General features: G+C 37.7%; 1 protein-coding gene across 1 annotated transcript in view; it reads left to right on the top strand.

Moving 5' to 3' along the window:
• The window catches only part of thsd7ba (thrombospondin, type I, domain containing 7Ba), a 162,011-nt gene that overhangs the window by 58,976 nt on the left and 84,452 nt on the right, over positions 1 to 18,583 (top strand). The window contains exon 7 of the mRNA XM_088930773.1: positions 651 to 851. Coding sequence (XP_088786899.1) covers positions 651 to 851 — 201 coding nt within the window. The remainder of the gene's footprint in view (positions 1 to 650; positions 852 to 18,583) is intronic.

Below are 18,583 nucleotides of genomic sequence, written 5' to 3'. Positions count from 1 at the left end.
AGACACAAGCAATACCAGGACAAAATATTGCAGATACCTGTATCAGCCTACAGTATGTCTGTATTGAAAGTAACTATTTTCTTTTTTAATGTGTCTTTCTACCGATGTAAATATGGATCTCAAGTTCTCCTCCACATAGTATTTTTAGAGCTTACTTTTGGACAATGGTAAAATACTGCCTCTGTCTTTTACCTTTCTCACAGTACGGTATGGCACATCCACCCACGATTATATTCATCCCATTGTAATGATCGTGTCACATCTGGAATGGAAATCCAGCAGTTGACTTATTTCACAATGCTTAAGAGAACCCCACTCATTCAGGGAGAACAAAGACAAGAACTTCAACAAAGACTGTGCAAAACAGATACCTGTACACCTTCTGTTAGTGAATCATCGAAAAAAAACCTTATCATTTACTAGAATTTCTTTCTGGAGATTTCTGTACCAGAAATTATATAACCCCCTCATTGTGTGCATGGAAGATGCTGCCATCATTGCTTTCCTTTACGTGAGGATAGTCAACCTTGACAGAGTCCTCAGATAAGATCATTCTCAGACAGGAAAAAATGGAATGTTTTTTTTGGGTCTTCAGATTCATTTTGATCTCTGAATGTACTTGTCCGTCAGAATTGTTTGTTCGTTTGCAGGTTTCAGGCAGAGATGGCGCCGGGTGCTCCGAGACCCCTCCGGTACATTTGGTAGTTGTCTGCACTTAGTGGAGTCCATCCTGTGTGAGGACCCTGCCTGTTTCCGGTGGCATGTGGTCGAGAAAGGGCTCTGCGTTCCCAGTGAAGGAACTTGTGGTCCGGGGATACGGGCACAGAAACTATTGTGTCAGGACTCTCAAGGTAAGCAGTTAATTCTGTCAGTAACTTGATATATGGTAAATTACCACTGGAAAGCAGGAAGGTGTAGTAAAATTTCCAGCCTGCCTAAGCAAACGTATCACATTTCAATATTTCACAGATACGTTAATGAGCCCCTAGTGTGTTCCTATTATCCTGTTTCAAATCCATTACTCACTGTGCCAATGCATAGTGTTTGAAAAGTGCTTTGTGTTTGCTGTTTAAAAGCCAGTACAAGGGTTTCAATAAAATGTACTAATTGTTGGTCTGTGTGACTTATATACCTAATTACATCATTGTTTTGCATATTTTATTATACTGTCACAATAGATTTAATATATTTGTTGAAGAGACAGTTACATATCCAAATTAATTATCTTTAAACTGTGCTTGATGCAGTATGACACATTTAAAAGAAATTCAAGTCAATACCTACTTTAAGTTTGTGACATGAAAAAAACCATCAATTACCTATTAACCAATGTGTTACAAAAAGGTTCTGGAATGACTTCAGTTGTGTAAAGCAGGTGGTGTGTCAAGGAAGGTGCTTTTAAAAACAAATGTAGAAAAAGATTTTCCTTTAATTAAGACTTGAGTTGTGATGCCTTTAAGATGTGTGCCAGACTCCAGCTAACTAAGGTCCCGGAGGAGTGATGGAACAGCCCCCTAGCTCTGCTTCCTGAACTGGTTAATTAGCCATAACAACCTAAAAGTTCTCTTAAGCTCCCTAAAGCCCCTACATGTTATAAACTTCACAAGGGCATCTTTCTTCCACCTGCACAGCATTGCTCAGCTGAGAACATTACTCTGCCTGTTAGCTACAGAATTGGCTTTTTTTCCTCAGGATTACATCACTGTTATTTTTACGTACTGAAGGATCTTCTATGGTAGAAAATAAACTTCAGTATGTCCAGAATTCAGCAGCAATTGTACAAACTGAACACACCCTTGTAACTTGCATCCTCTGTAAATGCATTGTTTCCCTATGAAATCTAGGATGAATTTTAAGGTTATTCTAATCACTGAATGGAATGGCACCAGGTTATCTTAAGGTATTATTGTATGAGTCCAGCCTAAGACCTTATCTATCTTCTGCTGACTCAGGCCACCTTATTCTGCCAAAGTCCAGTTTCTACACAATGGATGATAAAGTATCACTATGTTTGTGAAGCTCACAGCTTGAATCCATTGTTTTATTTTGTCTTTTGGTTTTTACTTTTTTAGTCTGTTCTGTGGATTACATGCTGCTGTTTCTTGAGAAGTATTCAGAAATTAAATACTATATTGTATTGAGCATCAGAACTCATGTCATATTCTGTCTCACTTGTACATAAATTCTTGTTGTCAATATCAAAGATCTTCCTGACCTACATATTTATAAAACTATTTAAACATATCTTTACAGTATAAGACATGTTCAAGTGACTGGCCATATAGAAACAGAATCTGGGGCATACTGTACATAATAATATCTATACTTTCAGCACAGTATATAGCTATTTAGTAGAAGATAAAATTGTATGGTTATTGATCATTTAAAGGCAACCACACTACCCTTATGCCATAATAGTTAGTATACTGTTACACTTTATATGAAATTCACACCTGCTCCAGTGTGAAATCTGTGCTCTCTGTAAGACTCATGGAAAACATTTAGACATATAATTGAGCTCTGGAGAGCTGTGTTCAACTTCAGGAGATTCGCAAGCTGCTGCTGTACCTGAGAATGAAAGGATCTGTAATTACATTCTCAACTTCACGATTTGCTCAGGAATCTTATTTTTCCAACACTACTGTAAAATGCTGTAAGAGATTCTTAAATACCCTAACAAACTGAACAATATGCTGTAAGAAGTGTTTCCTACTGACAGGCCTAAAAAGGCTAAGCCCGCACGTTTTGTAATATGGGAACTTTAACAAAAGAGTCTTATACACAATGTAACTAAAAACCTCACAGAGTATTTTGTATCTAAGTTGTTGAATTTGTCTTATACCTCACCCAAGCAAACATGGCTTAGAAAACTGTGATCTCTGGTTTGGGCTACAAAGTTATCTCTAAAGACAATCCTCACAATTTGTTTTAAAATACATTACTTATTTTTCTCAAACAGGCTGTTACTAAAAACACAGTAGTGTAGCTCTTCTTAATATATCCTAATACAAAGGACGCCCATCCTTTCTTGGTTCTGTATGTGGGGCACGGATGCTCAGGTAGGAGTGGCACTGTAAAATGCTATTGTATTGTTTCAATTATGAGAAAATTATCTCTTTATTTCGAGATAGTGCATTATCTTGTAATTATGAGATAGCAATAATCATATGAGTGTATAAACAGCTTATTACATTGTGCAACTACAGCACTTAGAAGCTACAGATAGCTCAGCTAAAACTTTGGTTTAAGTGTTTGTGATAGTGTACATAACAGCAGAATGTGACAAATTTTCCAATTGTACCTTATGTGAACACAATCATAACCGTGAGGACACTCATACGTATCCTTAAAAAAGGAGGGATGTATTGTGCAATCGATTCCATAATTCTACTACATCTACAGATCTATGAATATTTAGTTTTCTCATGGCTTCACTTTTTTAGATTAATGCAAAAAAAAATCAACATTTCAGAATGTTTTGGAATAAAAATATATTGCACAAATAGTGATTAGTTAGATGTTTTCCAGGCATTGCCTTAAATTAATTTTGTTGCATTTCTTAAGATGTTATTTTTTAAACAAAGTATATTAATCATTTTTTTAATAATGTAAATGTAATAGATGGAGGCCCATATTTTCTTCATTTTATGTATGAGAAAAAAATGGTGGTTTTCTTAACTAAAATTAGTCTGAAATAAAATTAATCAGATTATAATGGTTTCTGCAGGCAGTGGAAGACTGATGCAACTAACATGACTTTCATAGCTCAGTTCAGTGGGACACAGCACATGCAGTGAATACACTGGTGGGGTATTTACAGTATTTCAGTAGCTGCTTCTGTTTATGTCAAAAACTGTCGATTGTTATTCTGTGGCCAGATGTGATGGCTCTGCACTCAATAATGTTATTGTTAAAATTGGACTTTCATATTTTAGATCATATAATGAGATAATAGTTAACTATCAAAATCACTCTGGCCAATAACATAATTTTTATTTATTTTAAAGAATCCACACAAAAGTGATAAACAGTAGCTTGCAAAAATATTCAGACCCTTAACATGGTGTCCCATTTTGTGAAATTACAAAATGCTGCATATTCATTTTTTAGACATATTCAAAACCTGAATGTAAACATGAAGACATCCATGTAATAAGTTAGAGCAAATGACATAAAAAACTAAAGAGTTTCAGTTGACAGCTGAAAATACTCTACAACCTCATCTTTTTTCTGTTCAAAAGTGCTCAGCTTTTCAGCAGCACTGAATCTGTTTCTTAATTTAATACATTTTACTTGTTCATAAAATGTCTCTCAAGTATTCCTTAAAGTTTCTTTCATTCTCTGTTGTCTTGCTAAATTAGTTTGTGTGTTTGTAATGCTTGTGAAAGAATAGACAAGTTGCATCTCTGAGCGTTGACCCTGTAGATTTGTGTTGGTGTGAGTTCCTTACTTTCAGTAGTGATCAGCCTTGATTACATGGTGGATCTGTCACACACAGTATTTTCTAAACTCATCAGACCTTGTGCACTCCGCCAGATTGAAAACTGAATGTATTAACTTGCTCTGAATCCAAACTCTCCTGCTATATTTAAATTCCAATTTGCATAGATTGAATATAAATTCACTATCTTAAAATTGGAATGATTCCAGAGCAATGGGAATTAGTGAGGATTCCCTAAGGCTTCCATCACTTGAAATCTTTCATACCAAGGCAAGTGATGGTGTCCAACTTCAACATTGTCCTGGAATGGAACTATCTAACTGCCTTTTTAAACACTGTGGATGTGCATAGTCTGGCAGTTCCCCCTTGCAGTATTGTATTTACACATAGATTTGACTATATATCCATCTCTTAAACTCCCTTAGCTTTCAAGAAAGGGAGAGCTCTTATCTGTATGTATCCTCTCTCTGCCATTTGTCTGGTTATTTTTGCAAACCTGCTAGTGCAGGGAAGTGCAGTCCTAGTCCCAAAAGACCAGTGTATCTGCAGGTGTTTTAGGTCTTTTCAAAGCCCAGCGTTAAGCCAAATACGAGCTGTTTTAGGTCATTAAGAGCCGAGGTGGAATGAAGCCTTGCAGACTCACCAGCCCTCCAGGACCAGGACTGCCCATCCCTGTACTAAGAATGAAGTCACCATTGGCTGGAAGCTAATTCAGTAATAGCTGGAGCCTGGGGAGTTATCAAACACAGAATCTTGCAGTAATTACAGCTAATGTCAAAACGGAGACCCCTGGCATTGATGGATAGGAGCCCGAACAAGCAACAGGCAGAAATGTGCTGGAAAATCAATTTTCACATGTGAAAAATGAATCAGTGTTGCCATTTTTTTTTATCATAGCTGTAGTTGTTGCTGATTAAACTCTTTATCACTTTCACAATGTTTTACAATTGGAAACAAGAAACTCCCAGCAAGGTTACCTTAAACATATAGCACAATAAACAACAATAAAAAGCTTTGCTTTTTGATTCTTGTTATTCTCAGTGATTTTTTTATTTGATCCCTGTGTTGTAGGCTTCAGCAGGCAATACAATTTATAATTTGATTTGTTACCTCAGTGGTTTGTGTAGCCAAGTTTCAGAAGTAAAGGGCTACTCAACTTGTGGTCCCTCCAGTCAGCTCCACTGCTGTAATGTGATGTAACCAGCTTTTATTGCTACATTGATCCTTCTAATTATTAATTAGTGAAGAAATGGCTTGTAGCCAAATTATGGAACTGGATTGCTGGTGCCACAAGTTGCATATCCTTCAATAACAGATTAATAAATGTGTGCTGAATCTGTTTATGTATTTATGAACCTTTCTAGACAGAGGCAACTGACTATGGCATGCATTAAAACATTACGAAGTTACAAGACATCAGGATTTTGTGTTAATGTACAGATTTGTACAATGTGTACAATGTGTTTTCCCTGTGACCTTTGCATAACACACACATCTTTGCATGCAAAGTTACGTTTCAGTGTTCTTGGAAAATTGTAAAAATGGACAGTAAGAAAGCCATCGAAATGCTGCACAAACCCATTTGGACATTTTCTTGCATTGTTTATTCAACAAGAAGCAACCAGCATGAAGAAGCAATCTGTGATTTTAATCCATACTATTATTTATAAATTAGTGGATATACTGTATTAACGCTTCTAGGATTGTTGGTACTACTACTCCTAAAAACAATAATCTTAAAACAGAAAAATGAAAAAAACTAAAGTCGTATTTTTTTTCCATAAATGCCTAAAACATAGTTAAGTTCTACCTTTTCTGTTTTCCTTGTCTTAAAACAGTCATCACTGAAATGAAATAAATGTAACGTCTGGTCAGTAACCCCTGTATTTAACAAAAAAGACTATCTTTCAGGAGATATTATGTGAAAAAAAACGCAATAGAAATCACAATTTATATTCGTATTTGTATTTAAAACAAAGTTAAGAGAACGTGGTCAGAGAAGTAGGGTTTCACAAAACTTCCACCAAGCCAGCCAACCCAGAATTCCCAGTCCTTTCTCGACAGAGGCTCTTTGTTTTCCAAGGGGCTTCTCCTGTAATTTCCAAGTGGTGACAAGGTGGGTGTTCTTTTCAATATGAATCCATACTATATCTCAAAAGACTTACACACTTCTGATGAGAGAACACTGCATGTGGGATGTCAGCAACCTACTGGCAATGAACATAGTGGAAACATTTAATAGGAAGAGAAGAATAATAGAAAAAATGACACGTCAGGGATTGCATCTACAAGGCCAGGAGCTACAGCTCTGGAACCTCCCGTTAATGGTGTACAGGCCTTGAGCTCAGAGCCTTTAGCAAGGATTTGCACAGTGGGGATTGGATTCCCAGATTGACAATGATCACATTTCTTTAGCAATCATCAATCTTCAATTCCAAATCAATTTGAAGGTCCTTAATGCATTAAAATACTTTTTAGGAGAGCTATCTGTCATTTTTCTCTAATATATTCACACCTCAGAAATCCCTTAATATTCTGAAAACAAGCATCTCAGTAAATGTTTATTCTCATTAAAGATATTTAATTTGAGACCAACAGTTATTCAGCTGTCAGAATAGCAATAGTTGCCATTCTATAATTACAACCCAGCTCAAATGTCAAAGCAGGACTTAGAAAAGGAAGGTTTCTTAAAAGACTGTGATTGTGAAGCTATGAAAGCAATAGCATTATGAGTTCTTAGAACTGTGCTTCAATGTATACATTTTCTTTTTTCCAAATGCAACTACAATATGCCAGCACAACCAATTTGCATAATCACAGCAGAGGAACAGTGAGGAGTTGTTCTTGTGTAGGGGATTTAACCTTTTCATATTTTAAGGCAACAAATAAACATCGCGTTCATTTGCTGTTGACAGACAAAGTAATGAAGAAAAGAAATGAATGTATCTCTGACAGAACTGTTTTCTTCTGACTTCCACCTGTTAAATGAAACCTTCTTATTGATTCTAACCAGGATTTTCAAGTTAGGAACATAAGGATATTTGCAAATAAGTGTAAACCATTTAGCCCATCAATTTTATGGGGTTTTAGTTATTATAATACAGGGATCTCATCCCACTATTTCCTGAAGAAAATAATAGGTTCAACAACACAAATAGGTAGCTTGTTCTAGGCTCACACTACCCATTGTGAAAAAGAAGTAAATCCTATTCTGTAAAAAACATTCACCCATGGCTTTTATTTGTGTCCTGTGTTTCACTTTCAATATTGATGTTGTAATGTTGAAGATACAAAAATGCTTACTATGCTTTGTGGCTTAGTAAAATACCAATTTGCATGAACTAGATGTAAATATGGTAATATGGAGAGAATATCTCACTCATACTCGTGTCTAGTCTGCTTTAATAAGAGGAAATGAAGCAACCCTTGATTTATTATATAAAAGAATACAATTAGTCAATGAAAAAGTAACTTTTTTTTTTACCCTTTGAGACTGACCATAGCACAGTAGGATTCATGTATTTTCTAATGATAAACAACAGTACATGATGTCCTCCATTGTGTCTTCCGCACTACACACCATGCTGAGATATTCCATATCACATTGATAAAGTCAGAAAATACTTTTTTAGATCATTTTGGAATTTTAAACTTTCTATCCATTGTGGTGTCATGGGGGTAGTTGGCACCGCATCGGGCATGGACACGCTCTCAATCTCCCCATCACACCCCTTTATACTCTCTTTGAGGTTCCTTTACTTTCTTACACATTCTTCTCCAAGAGTGGTGATCACACTAACCCCCTCATCAGGGTAACAGGATACACGACTCCACATTCTGTTACTTCTGGGCCCTTTAACTTCAGAGTCTCAAGTTCACCCTATTCATCCTGTTGTCCTCACTGCTAGGAACCTCCTGCTCCTACTCCATTAGGTCACTGTTTCACATACAACCAGTGCCTCAGACTCCCAGGTCCGCCTCCAGCCCCCAACATCCTCTCCCAACGCCACCAGGTTGGGTTACACAAATACACACTACCTACATCACCGAGTCTCTTCTGCACTACACACAGTGCCAAGACCCAACACACTGTCCCTCTCTAACACACACTCACACCCTTAGGTTGTGAACTCATAGCTGCCAGCTCACCTCACTGTGCCCAGCCACCAGAGGGTGCAGCTGGATAGACCCCACTCACTTCCACGATACCAATGTATTGCCAGGGGGAGGATCCCTTGACCACACAACCCACTCTGGTCCACCCACACTAACTCACTCATACAGCGGACACGATAGCCCTGCTCTCACACCCTAGCAGGATACTGTCCCTTTAAATCTTTCAACGATCTCATAAAACCCCGTTTCTTCCGTCAGTCTCCTCACAGACTGACGTTTTCACTCTTTTCCTTGCAGGCTATTCCTCTCACAATCCCCTCCGGGATTGTCGTTCTTCTCCAGCCCCTCACGGGGTTTCTACAGAGGCTAATCAAATCTAATCATCGCCCCGACTAGTAGCGCATCAGCCCGGCTCCCTCACAGGAGAGTCTCCGCATTTGTTCCCTCAGCACTGCAGCCACAGCAAGGCCGAGGTCCTGCTGCGTCTTTCCCCCTTTAAACCACTTCTACACCTGCCGTTCATTCACTTAATCACGTCAGGTGTGGTTTCCACAGCAACGCGTCTTCCTTAATCCGGGGCTCCGCCCCCCACACCAGACACTCCCTGTATTGGATCACACCATGTTCTTTTAAAACTTTTTTTACTCTTTTCTTTTAGCTGTCCCAAAATGGCTCAGAGTAGCCTGTTTTCTGTCATAACTACCCTCAATTCCTTCACATTTATTTTAGACTGTTTTTTAAAAACATTTTACATTAATTCATTTTTATATCCTTAACTAAAAATGTAATGTTTTAAAATAATTTTACTGATGAGGTTTGATGTGGATCCTAAATCCAACTGATGAGTTACTATGTGCCATCAACATCTGCAATAAAACAATTATCAGAAAAATTAACAACAAATCTTTTCACCTAAGTATTGGTAAGCTGGGCTTAGTTTCTCTTTTTCAGTAATAAACATACTCCGATGAAACCTGTTGAAAGTTGAGTCAGTACATTACAGTGACAGCACAACCAATTGGAAGAAAAAATACTGTAAAATAATCAAAAGTTGTATGAGAGTGTGTTTTCCATTTCTTATAAAAGTTATTTTTTTCTAATAGACTCTCTTGTACAATAACATGCCCAGCTCACTAAATAGAAAATGTGTGCTGTCAACAGGTTTTATAAGGTTTTATAGTATAAGTAAGTTTAGGCTGAATTATTTTTGTTTTCATCACCCAGAATTTTGAGACTTTCCTATACGTTACTTCATCCCAGAGTTTATTAACACTTTTTTCTTAACCTGATACATTTGGCATATGTAATTTCTAGAGGTCTCTAATCAATCAGTGAATTTCCTGGAAGCTTTAGCAACATCTGTTCCTAACTCCAGTGCTCATCTCCTCCACATTCATGCGAGGACACTGCGTTTATATAAAGCGAATGTTCTTTGTTCATATATAATTATTCACTAGCTCGTAATAAAGTTTCATACAATTAAGGAACAACTCTGATACATGAGAGACTGTGGAGTGATTTACAAACAGATTCTGTGGTTGTTCTGTGGAGAATGTTTTAAAATGCAACATGTGTTTGCGATAGGGAATTGAATCTCCAGTGCGGAGTGTGAGCTGAAATATAACTGGAATTGTGAATTGTTTTAACACTGTGTTATCCATTCATTGTCAGAAAAGCCCCCTATCCCTGTAGGAGCAGGGGGAACCTGGGTCCTGGAAGCACTGGGTGCAGTATGGAGCTGCAGCCCAGATGGGACGGCAGTCCATCACAGGGACAATGGAGCAGCACCAGCCAGCTTGTCTCTGGGAAGTGGGAGGAAACAGGACACCCAGAAAAGGCCCGTGGGAACACAGGGGAGAGGGAATTTGACCAATTCAAAACCCATTCCAGTGCAGCGGTTTTCACCTGCCAGGCAGTGACTAGTGTCATCAGGCTAGGTTTCATCTTGCGTGAAAAAGCTGATCTATATAAAGCTATAATTATAATAATTGCTTATCCTTATATAGCGCTTTTCTGCACACTCCACTCAAAGCGCTTTACTGGTAATGGGGACTCCTCTCCACCACCAGCAGTGTGCAGCATCCACACGGCAGCCATAGTGCACAAGAACACTCACCACACATCAGCTATCAGTGGGGAGGAGAGCAGAGTGATGTAGCCAATTCAAGATGGGGATTATTAGGAGGCCATGATTGGTAAGGGCCAATGGGAAATTTGGCCAGGACACCGGGGTAACACCCCTATTCTTTTCGAGAGACACCCTGGGATTTTTAATGACCACAGAGAGAGTCAGGACCTCAGTTTTACATCTCATTGAAGGACAGCGCCTTTTAACAGTATAGTGTCCCCATCACTATACTGGGGCATTAGGACCCACATGGACCGCAGGGTGAGCGCCCCCTGCTGGCTCCAGTAACACCTCTTCCAGCAGCAACCTTAGTTTTTCCCAGGAGGTCTCCCATGCAGGTACTGAGCAGGCTCACACCTGCTGAGCTTCAGGGGGCTGCCAGTTGTGAGTTACAGAGTGATATGGCTGCTGGTGAATCATAGAAGTGAATTTTGACTACATTTCCAAGAGTGGCGATCTATGCTTTACATATTTTTATTCTAATAGTGAATTCAATTTAAGCTTTATTACCCTCTGGGGAAAATTTGTTTTACAGCACAGTCCAATGCAACAATAAAACAAGGCAGGCAAACACTGCCAAAAAGATGACACAATAGCGTATCGTAGTGAAATGATGAAGAATATTATTTTGACTTAACAAGACTGTGATGTGTAAAATATTTTGTTTTTGTAGTGGCTGTCAATTTAAAATGGTACTGTAAGGCTTTGCAAGCAGACAAAAACCTCCAAAAACAAGAAAAAAACTGGATGTCAAAAACTTGAGCTTTTTTTATAGATTGGGCGATTGTAGATATTTCTATTGTTATAATTCCTTAGAGGAGGTGGTGAAAGAAATTCACTTTCTAGGAAAGATTTATTGCCTGTTGCCTACTATTGTCATTTAAGAAGTGAATAGGGCAAATATGTGCCATGAAATTCACTTTATTACATGTCTAAATCAATGGAAGAGGAAGATGATGAAGACTGAGCTTTTGCTGTGAAGGTAGCCTTAGGCTTCCTGTATTGTTAATCTTGCTACTTGTAATATTTTCTATTAACGTGTATATGTACATACAGTACATTTAATGATTTTTTATAAGGCTTGTTTACTTTAACAATTTATTCAGTTTCTATTATATGATTAGTCTACCTGGACTACTTACTATCTGGGAGCAGCACACAAAAAATATTTCAGATTCTACAATGTATACCCAGTATATACAATTAGTTTGAATATTTAGTACAATGTTGTGTCAAATGCAACCGATGCTTTAGAACCAGTGCAAAGAGGAAAAAGGTTAAAAGCTTTAAACAAACTGAACTTTTTCAGTTGTGAACAGAAGGAACTTGATTGATAAAATATATTCCAAATTCTGCAAGGCATTGTTAATTTAAAAAAAGTATCTACAGACATGAAACACCTACTTTGTGTCACCAATATGTGTTAGTAAGTGCTGACAGTTCTATAGCAGGAATAATGTCATCCCACAGGTTTCAAACCACATTGATCATGGTTGTTAAAAGTTCATTGCATTTTTCCAGATAGTTAAAAGTGAGTTCCAGTAAATATTGTATTATAACATTGCTCTTTTACAATGGTTCCTTAACTTCAGGTTATAATGCAGGACAGAAGCTGGTTTATGTACAACGTTCATTACTGTACATTTGAAAGCACATGCTATAATGCTGCTGAGCTCAGCACAAACAACCTTTAAGACGTGATTTATAACTTTCAGCACAGAGAGCTGCAAAATTCTCTGTTTCGTAAGCCACTCTCAGGACTATCAAAATGTCAGTTATCTCAGTGTCTAATCAATGAAACTGACAGTAGTCTGGCAAATGACCTTTCTGGTTGTTTGGCAGGACTGCCAATATTATATCTGCTGCTGGATAATTCTGAATAACATTTAAAATCAAGCTGTTAGTGACATTAAAGTGAGTTATTGGTATCAACCACTTTTCATGCTGACTCTTGGATTTGAGCACAATAAGATAGTCTACCTTATGGAGATCAACCTTTCTTCTGGCATAAAAACTGCAAGACAAATAAAAGCAATGTGTTTGTATTTCCCCTAGTAGCTTTTCACTTTGCACATAATACTACTGCATATGATGAGCTTTTTGCATGTCAACTGTACTATAAAAATTGCATTTAATTTTCTTAAGTACAGAAAAGTGAGGGGTTGAGCAACCAAGAGAAATAATTTCAATATTTCAATTTTCAGTGCATTTGTTCTTTTTCTCATAATAGAAAACAGCACTCTGAAGTCAGGACTTCGGTGCAGTTCAGTTCATTAGCCTCATCCTGTGAGCTAGCCTTCACTTTCTGTGTTCAAATAATTGAGCAAGATAAAGAGCTCCTGTTGTGATACTCAGATTCACATGCAGCAAATCCACAGAAAGAGCTGTGAAATGAAATGGAAAACATTAAAAATAAAAACAAATGAAAGGTTACAAACGAGAGGAGGCCATTCAGCGCTTTGTAGCTAATTGATCCCAAGGATTTAACCATGCGTTTGTTGAAAGAAGCGAGGGTATACTCCCACAACTTTGAATGAGGAATATATTTCAATATGAAGTCCCCTTTGCCATTCACAGTTTTAAATTGATACAAAAAATCATCAACTTTTCATCTTATTGGATATATATTCAGACATTCATATAATCAAAATCTCAGTATTAACCTTCACAATATTAACTGATATTTTATTTGCAAAGGAACAAGTAATAGGTTTATTCCATGCTGAAAAGAGAAGAGAGAAAACACAACGTTTCAGCTGTGAAGCACACTGAAGTAGGCCTCACACCTGAAGAAGGCTTCACAGCCAAAACACTGTGTTTTCTCTTTTCTTCTATTTTCAGCATAGAATAAACCTATTACTTGTTCCTTTGCTGACTACGCATGCTGACGCAGCTACCCACCTGAACTAAAATTTTATGTTATATATCTATTAAAAACAACTTCATAATAGCTAAATTCTTTGTTTTTTTTGTGATGACAAGACTATAAAAACCTCAGACTATGTATTACAATTGCTTTAATTCCCAATTGTGGACACTGTGAGAACATAGGTACCTGTAATGGTGGATGTGCAATTTGTCAACATGAAGTTGACTTCACTGACAGAAGAAGCAGCTATAATACAAGGAGGCATTTTTCTGCATTGCAGTCTATTATGGATGTGTTTATTGAAATGAATTACAGACTCAGAGGATACTGCAGATTTTTCAGAGAGAATATCACTTTTTGTTAAAAAATGTACTTTATTGATCTTGTTATCCAGAATCATCTTTTAATTAATTTTATTTTTTTAAAATATCAAATTGGTTGTGAAATGGTGATCTGTGTTTACTCAAGTTTTGATGGAGATAGTGGCCCCTAAAAACTCAGAAAATGAAAGAGAAATTAAAAAATCATTGCATTAGTCATTGCGTTCCAAGATCCACAAAAGGCAACTCAGACATTAATAAGATCTGTGAAAGCTCTTTAACATAAGTAGAGCTGAATAGAATGAGCTGACCGAAGCAGAGTTAATCGAGATTTCTGCTAGATCCAACAAGGTTTTTTTATTTAAAATAAAATACATTCTAGTCAGCAGTGTGGCTGGGAGGTTAGAAGTGCTTCCTCTCAGCTCTCCAGATTTATCATCTGTGCTAGACATAATTTATTTCACTTGGACATTCGATTTGCTCTCTGATCCCATGACTAATGGTTCTGTTGTTCCTGGCAGTTATATGTGATAAATTCTTCTACCAAACAAGCTAGCTGTTCATATTTGTTATGAAAGAGAAAATATGCTATGTCGTTACACAGAAATCTAATTTGAAACAACGTGATATTTGCAGATTTGCTAATAAATATTACTATTTACAAATATCTTCTCCAGAGAGCCAAAGGGGACTAATGAATTAAGGGCAACATTTCAGATTTGGGATTAAGGAGCCATAACATGCTGTGAGGAAACATTTGACTATAGTATTTCAACTAATAGTTTCAACTATAGTATTCCAGGTAATAAAATATTTTTATTTCTCTGTATGCCCCTCCTACTGTTTGAACTAGATTTTCTTGATCTCCTGACCAAAAACCTGTTGGAACTAATTGCGGTTAATGTCATTCTAGGTTTGGATATGAATACGGCATAATACTGTCACAAACTGTACTTGAAAGATCTATACTGAAATAGACTAATGTCCAGTCTCTGTTATCTACAACATAGAGAAATTGTCTGAACTGGACATGGTAGATATAGGGTGTGTTTCACACTTCAGCCAAAGTATTTACTGTTTGCAGGTTAAAATTGTGACTATATTCTTGCTTCCCAAACTCTATATTCTATGTCCCTTAAGGAACTCAAATTGGCTCCATGATCACACCCATGAATTGTGGCAATTTCTGCAGACTTGTTCTGACTGATGAATACTCAGCTGCCACCCATTGCCAATTTAGCACCATAAAAAGTGAGACATCAGCCTAAATTAGCAGTTTCTTGATTTTAACTGTGGCCTACTCAATGACCCCCACTTTCTATGGAACATGGTTAAAGGCTTCATTTAAGATAATTTTACTGTATTTCCCTCATGCCTGCATAAAAGTCATCTTAGTAAAATGACAGATTCGGATAATAAGTTGGATTGTTATAATATGTTCAGAAACTCATGTTTCCTAATGCTACAGCTTTAGAACTTGAACTTGTTAGAAAATAAATACTTTCTTTCACAATGTAAATTCCTTATATGTGTATCTAGGTAAAAATATATTTTTTAATGGTATTTGAATCAGTCATTAGCTATACCTAAGACTCTAAGAAGATATTCCTGCCGTAAGATTAGCAGGAGGGTATTACTGTTAGCACTTAAATTTTATATTTGGCCTTTTCAATTCTAGCCTATTCTGTTTGGACATTCAGAATCATCAGGGTAAGTGTATGAAGTTTCTCCAACCTGTTCATTTACATAGCCTCTCCCAAAGAGACAGCTGTACTGGAGATGCCTGTGTCCCTGTCTAAGCTGAAGAACTTGACAAAGGGTTCATCTCCTGGTGCTAAGAGCAATTATTCTGACTTTTATGAGTGTTTCTGACCTCTGTTAAGTCCCTTACTACTTGAAATGAGACATTTGCCATTTAGAAAGAGCATTGAGAATTCCAGAGTGATGTTAATACTGCTCTTATATCACTATTATTGAAAAAATATAAAGATCCCAACTATAGCCCTTCATCAATGGTATTAACAGGCAGCATGTGGTCTTTCTCGTTTGCTATGTCAGGGGCCTGCTAGATGCCCTCTTTCTTTGTCCTCTCTGTCATTTGCCTTGTTTGGAGAGACTAGCTCAAGCTGCTTGTCATGCTGTTACTTTAAGCCTGATTCTTTTCCCAACAGAGCTCAGCACTGTATTTCATTGTATTCTTATGAACATTTGTTATATGTAAACAATGTACCCCAATCCCTGCCTCATCTATCAACTATTTTTGATAATGTCAGTTCTGTATCAGGATATTAGTTTAATTGGTCCAAGTCAGTACAACTTGTAATGGAGAACATTTGCCTACCTTTAACTGAGCCAGGGTCAAACACTTTGGATATCATAGCATTGAAATTTACTGTACTCTTCTTCACATGCTTTCACAGGAAACAGAAGTGTTCAGAGACAATATAAATCTGTCTTCCAGAAAACACCAAATTATTAATTTGCATTTCCTTTACAAAGTGTGCTTGACCCCTCATAGACGCTATCATATTTTGCTTTGTCCAATGTGGATAGAGGTTTGGAAACAGGCTCCTTCACCCATTATTACAGACAGGATATTGCTAAATTATACTAAAGGATGACTAGTATCGTGCAGTGGCAGAAACTGATCTGGTAGACCGGTCACACTGCAGCTAAAAAGATGTCAGCATTGTTTTGGGAGCCTCCTCGGGGCGGAGCGGTGGCACAGTTGCTAAGGATCTGCACCTGTGGCTGGAAGGTTGCTGGTTCAAATCCCATGGCCAGGAGAAGAATCCTACTCCATTTGGCCCCTGAGCAATTGTACAGGGGTGCTGTACAATGGCTGACCCTGCACTCTGACCCCAAGCTTCCCTCCCTGTCTGTGTCTAATGGAAAGCAAGCTGGGGTATGCAAAAAGACAAATTCCTAATGCAAGAAATTGTATATAGCTAATGAAGTGATCTTATGTTATTCTCTTTGCTATATCCTGCTCTATCCTGAAATCATTCACATGGAGCTCTCTACTGCTCAGGGAGGCACCACTGAGGTGTGTGAGGGAGAAGATTGTACTTCACTGCTGTGTTCTGTTTTTTTAAATGTAAAACTAATAAAAAACAGGTTCACACACAAAGGAAAGGTAACTTACTACTATCTTTTCAGACATACTGTTACGAACCATCTTTCAGGACCCTATGCAGATGATACAATCTGGAAGGGAGTGAACACACACAGGGGGGAGACGAGGAACTGGGCTGGTAGAGGAACCGGGGGGTGGGGGGGGTGACGAAGGTGCTCCGGGGGGCGTGGTCCATGTGAACAGTCCAAAAGGGAGTCCAAGGGGAAGTCCAGTGCAGGCGAAGGTCCAGAGCAGGGTGATAAATCCAAGACGAACAAAACAAACTTAAAATCCGGAGTGGAATCCGGCGAGGGGTCGTAGACAGACAAGACAAAGTTAAAAACCGGAGCGGGATCCGGCAAAGAGTCAGGGGGAAGAAAGGGGGAACGGAACCAGGCGCTCCAGGTCCCGGACTCGGCTGGTTCAGGACACCTAGGAGGCGAATGCCACCCGAGCCGTGGACATAGGGCGACTTGGTGGTAGGCAGGCCACCAGGCATCCGTGTTCCAGCGCAGAGCCCAGAACAGAGTGAGCGTCTGGCTTTGAGAGGTGGACAGGAACAGGGAGCAGGTGCACAAAATGAACTAAAAAAGGGAATGCCCTTAAGGGGGAGGGACTACAATCGAGACACATACCACATCGGGTTACTTACGTAAATGCTTGGCCAGTATAGTTTTCTACTATACTGTATATAGTATATTTTGTATTTTTTGCATCTGATGTGCGTGGTGTGAATAGTGAATGATTGTATTATATCTTGGTGAAAGAAATCAAATAGATGCTTTAGGGAAGGCACTCTTCCGTTAAATTAAGAAATATTTCATTTAAAACTAGAACTTGTTGTTCAAGTACTGTTTTTTATGAGTTCACAGATAATCATGCCCCTTCTCCATTCATGATTTATAAACCGTGTGAAAATGTGCAGATCTGTCAATATTTTTCAGCATAAGGCATTAAGAATTTGCTTCCTCGCTACCATTTGAATAAAAATGAATAAAAATGCACAGGTGAATTTTGATCAAAATTCATAAGAGCAGAAAATAAATTAAAAACTAATGTCATCACTGCCTTATATATGTTTTATGAAGTTATAAAAATGTACATTTGAAAGCTTCCCTCTTGGAATAGATATTAGCACTGAAAGCATTTAAAATTGTCCTCATTTGCATATTTATTTCCTCTGCTCAGAAGAGAAGAATATTTTATAGGTCTCAGAAACAATTATTAAAACAATGTTTTTTCTAGATTCTAATAACAATGTGAGCACATTATGAGTGGTCCGTACAAGTTGGAAGACTATTGGTTTTTAATTTGAGTATAGCTCCTTCACTGTAGGATATGACTTTATATTCTGTGTTGTTCCTTAAACATATGAATTATTAGAAGCCTCAGAGAGCTAGGATCTTAATATTTAATGTCAGGGTTAATCCCAATAGAATGAATTGAATGAAAGAAAAAGCACTTTGGATGAATGTTGCACCACAGCACACTTGGAATTATCATGTCCTATCAGGAAATTGATTTTATTTTGACATAGCAGAACTTGTCTGCATGACAAAACATGATGTAATACATATTGTACATTCCAGCTCAC

The sequence above is a fragment of the Atractosteus spatula genome, chromosome 13 (genome assembly GCF_055471065.1).
Source record: "Atractosteus spatula isolate fAtrSpa1 chromosome 13, fAtrSpa1.hap1, whole genome shotgun sequence".
Classification (NCBI taxonomy): Eukaryota; Metazoa; Chordata; class Actinopteri; order Semionotiformes; family Lepisosteidae; genus Atractosteus; species Atractosteus spatula.
Note: the sequence above shows the minus strand (reverse complement) of the source record. Positions and strands in the feature narration are given on the sequence as shown.